At 32.2% G+C, this 1452-nt stretch overlaps 1 protein-coding gene across 1 annotated transcript in view; it reads left to right on the forward strand.

The window, feature by feature from the left end:
• TRAPPC6B (trafficking protein particle complex 6B) overlaps positions 1 to 632 on the forward strand; it is a 19310-nt gene extending 18678 nt beyond the window's left edge. The window contains exon 6 of the mRNA XM_003791952.3: positions 174 to 632. Coding sequence (XP_003792000.1) covers positions 174 to 205 — 32 coding nt within the window. The 3' untranslated portion in view covers positions 206 to 632. The remainder of the gene's footprint in view (positions 1 to 173) is intronic.
• The last annotated feature ends 820 nt before the right edge of the window (positions 633 to 1452 follow it).

Below are 1452 nucleotides of genomic sequence, written 5' to 3' on the forward strand. Positions count from 1 at the left end.
AGAAAAAAAAAAAAGGGAATTGACCTTCTTGAATGTTGTGTAGAATATGAAAAGTTGTTTGATGTAGCAGGTTTTTTATTAGAACTATTTCCTAAATAGGACAGAAAAGTGATGTTTAGGCTTCTTTTCCTTGTGTCTAAAATTAAAGAATGATGTTTATTTTTTCTTCATAGGCAAATTTCAGGTGATGATACAGAAGCTGTAGAACGTACTGAAATGCAAGGCTTCAACAGTGTAAAAAGAGAAATTATTCATGTATAAAGTATTTCAAGTAACAATGATTTAATTACAATGTTGGACATTTGTATGAGAGTACGGGTGTATTTTATCAATTCAACACAGACCAACTCAAAGCAGATAAAGGAACATCCTCCTGTGATAAACACTTTATAGATACTATTTAAAATGAAAACCTGATTTCAAATATCCAGACACCAACATATAAGACCCTTATTTTAAATATTTTTATTTGGCTATAGTGCTATATATTTAACCACAGATGGAGAAGCAAAGCTCAGGGTTTGTTGAATTCGCACGAAGAAGAAAAATATGCACCGACAGAATCATTTGTTAAGAATGAACAAATTTTGATAAAGTTTGAATTTGTTTTAGTTATTTAAAAAAGCAAACAATCCAGTAAGTTAAATTAAGCTTAATTTTTATTTTATTGCTTATAATTTATTGAGAGAACTTTATGCCTGTGTGAGGATTTCATATATACATATGTGTATACATGTGTAAATACATATACGATTGCCTAAATGGCTTGAAAACTTAATTCACTTTAACAGATTTGAGTCCTTGAGAACTACATTAATGTAATTAAAATGAGATATAGATTAGTTTAAATGTGAATTTAGTGACTCCAAGGCCAAAGAATATTAGGTATGTTGGGAAGAAATTTTTATGCTTATTGCTGTTATGGTCTTGATTTTCAACTTCTGTCTCCATGTGTGCAAGTTCTTGTGAAAGTTCTAATGTCTTTATCTTTATTCCCTTACTTAACTCTTTCACAAGGATAGAGGGGTGAATAATTGGATTAGTCACATCAGCATTCATCAGACTGTTACCTTTTGAGTGGTTTGGGATCAGTGCTTATCCTAGTGCGTGGCTCATTACAAAAGTTTGGAGACACACAAAGCTCGAGCGACATAAAATTCTAGTGGACGGAAACAAAGCCCTCCCTGCAGCACTGATCAGCCAAGGAGTGAAGTAATGGACCGTAACACAGTTTGTCTCAAAACTTTCATAATGACCCATGAATCTTTACGACCTCTTCCACTTTTCCACTTTATCTTACTAATACTTACTTAAATTATTTAGCATGAGCAGATATCTCCAATCCAGCTTTTGTTAGAACTTTGGGTATTAGAATATCACTTTATTGAAATGGTACTTCCTTTCCCAATTCATTCTTTGTTTTTTTTTAAGAGACAGAGTCTCACTTTGTCA

The sequence above is a fragment of the Otolemur garnettii genome, unplaced genomic scaffold, assembly GCF_000181295.1.
Source record: "Otolemur garnettii isolate 467f Iridium unplaced genomic scaffold, OtoGar3 scaffold00052, whole genome shotgun sequence".
Lineage (NCBI taxonomy): Eukaryota > Metazoa > Chordata > Mammalia > Primates > Galagidae > Otolemur > Otolemur garnettii.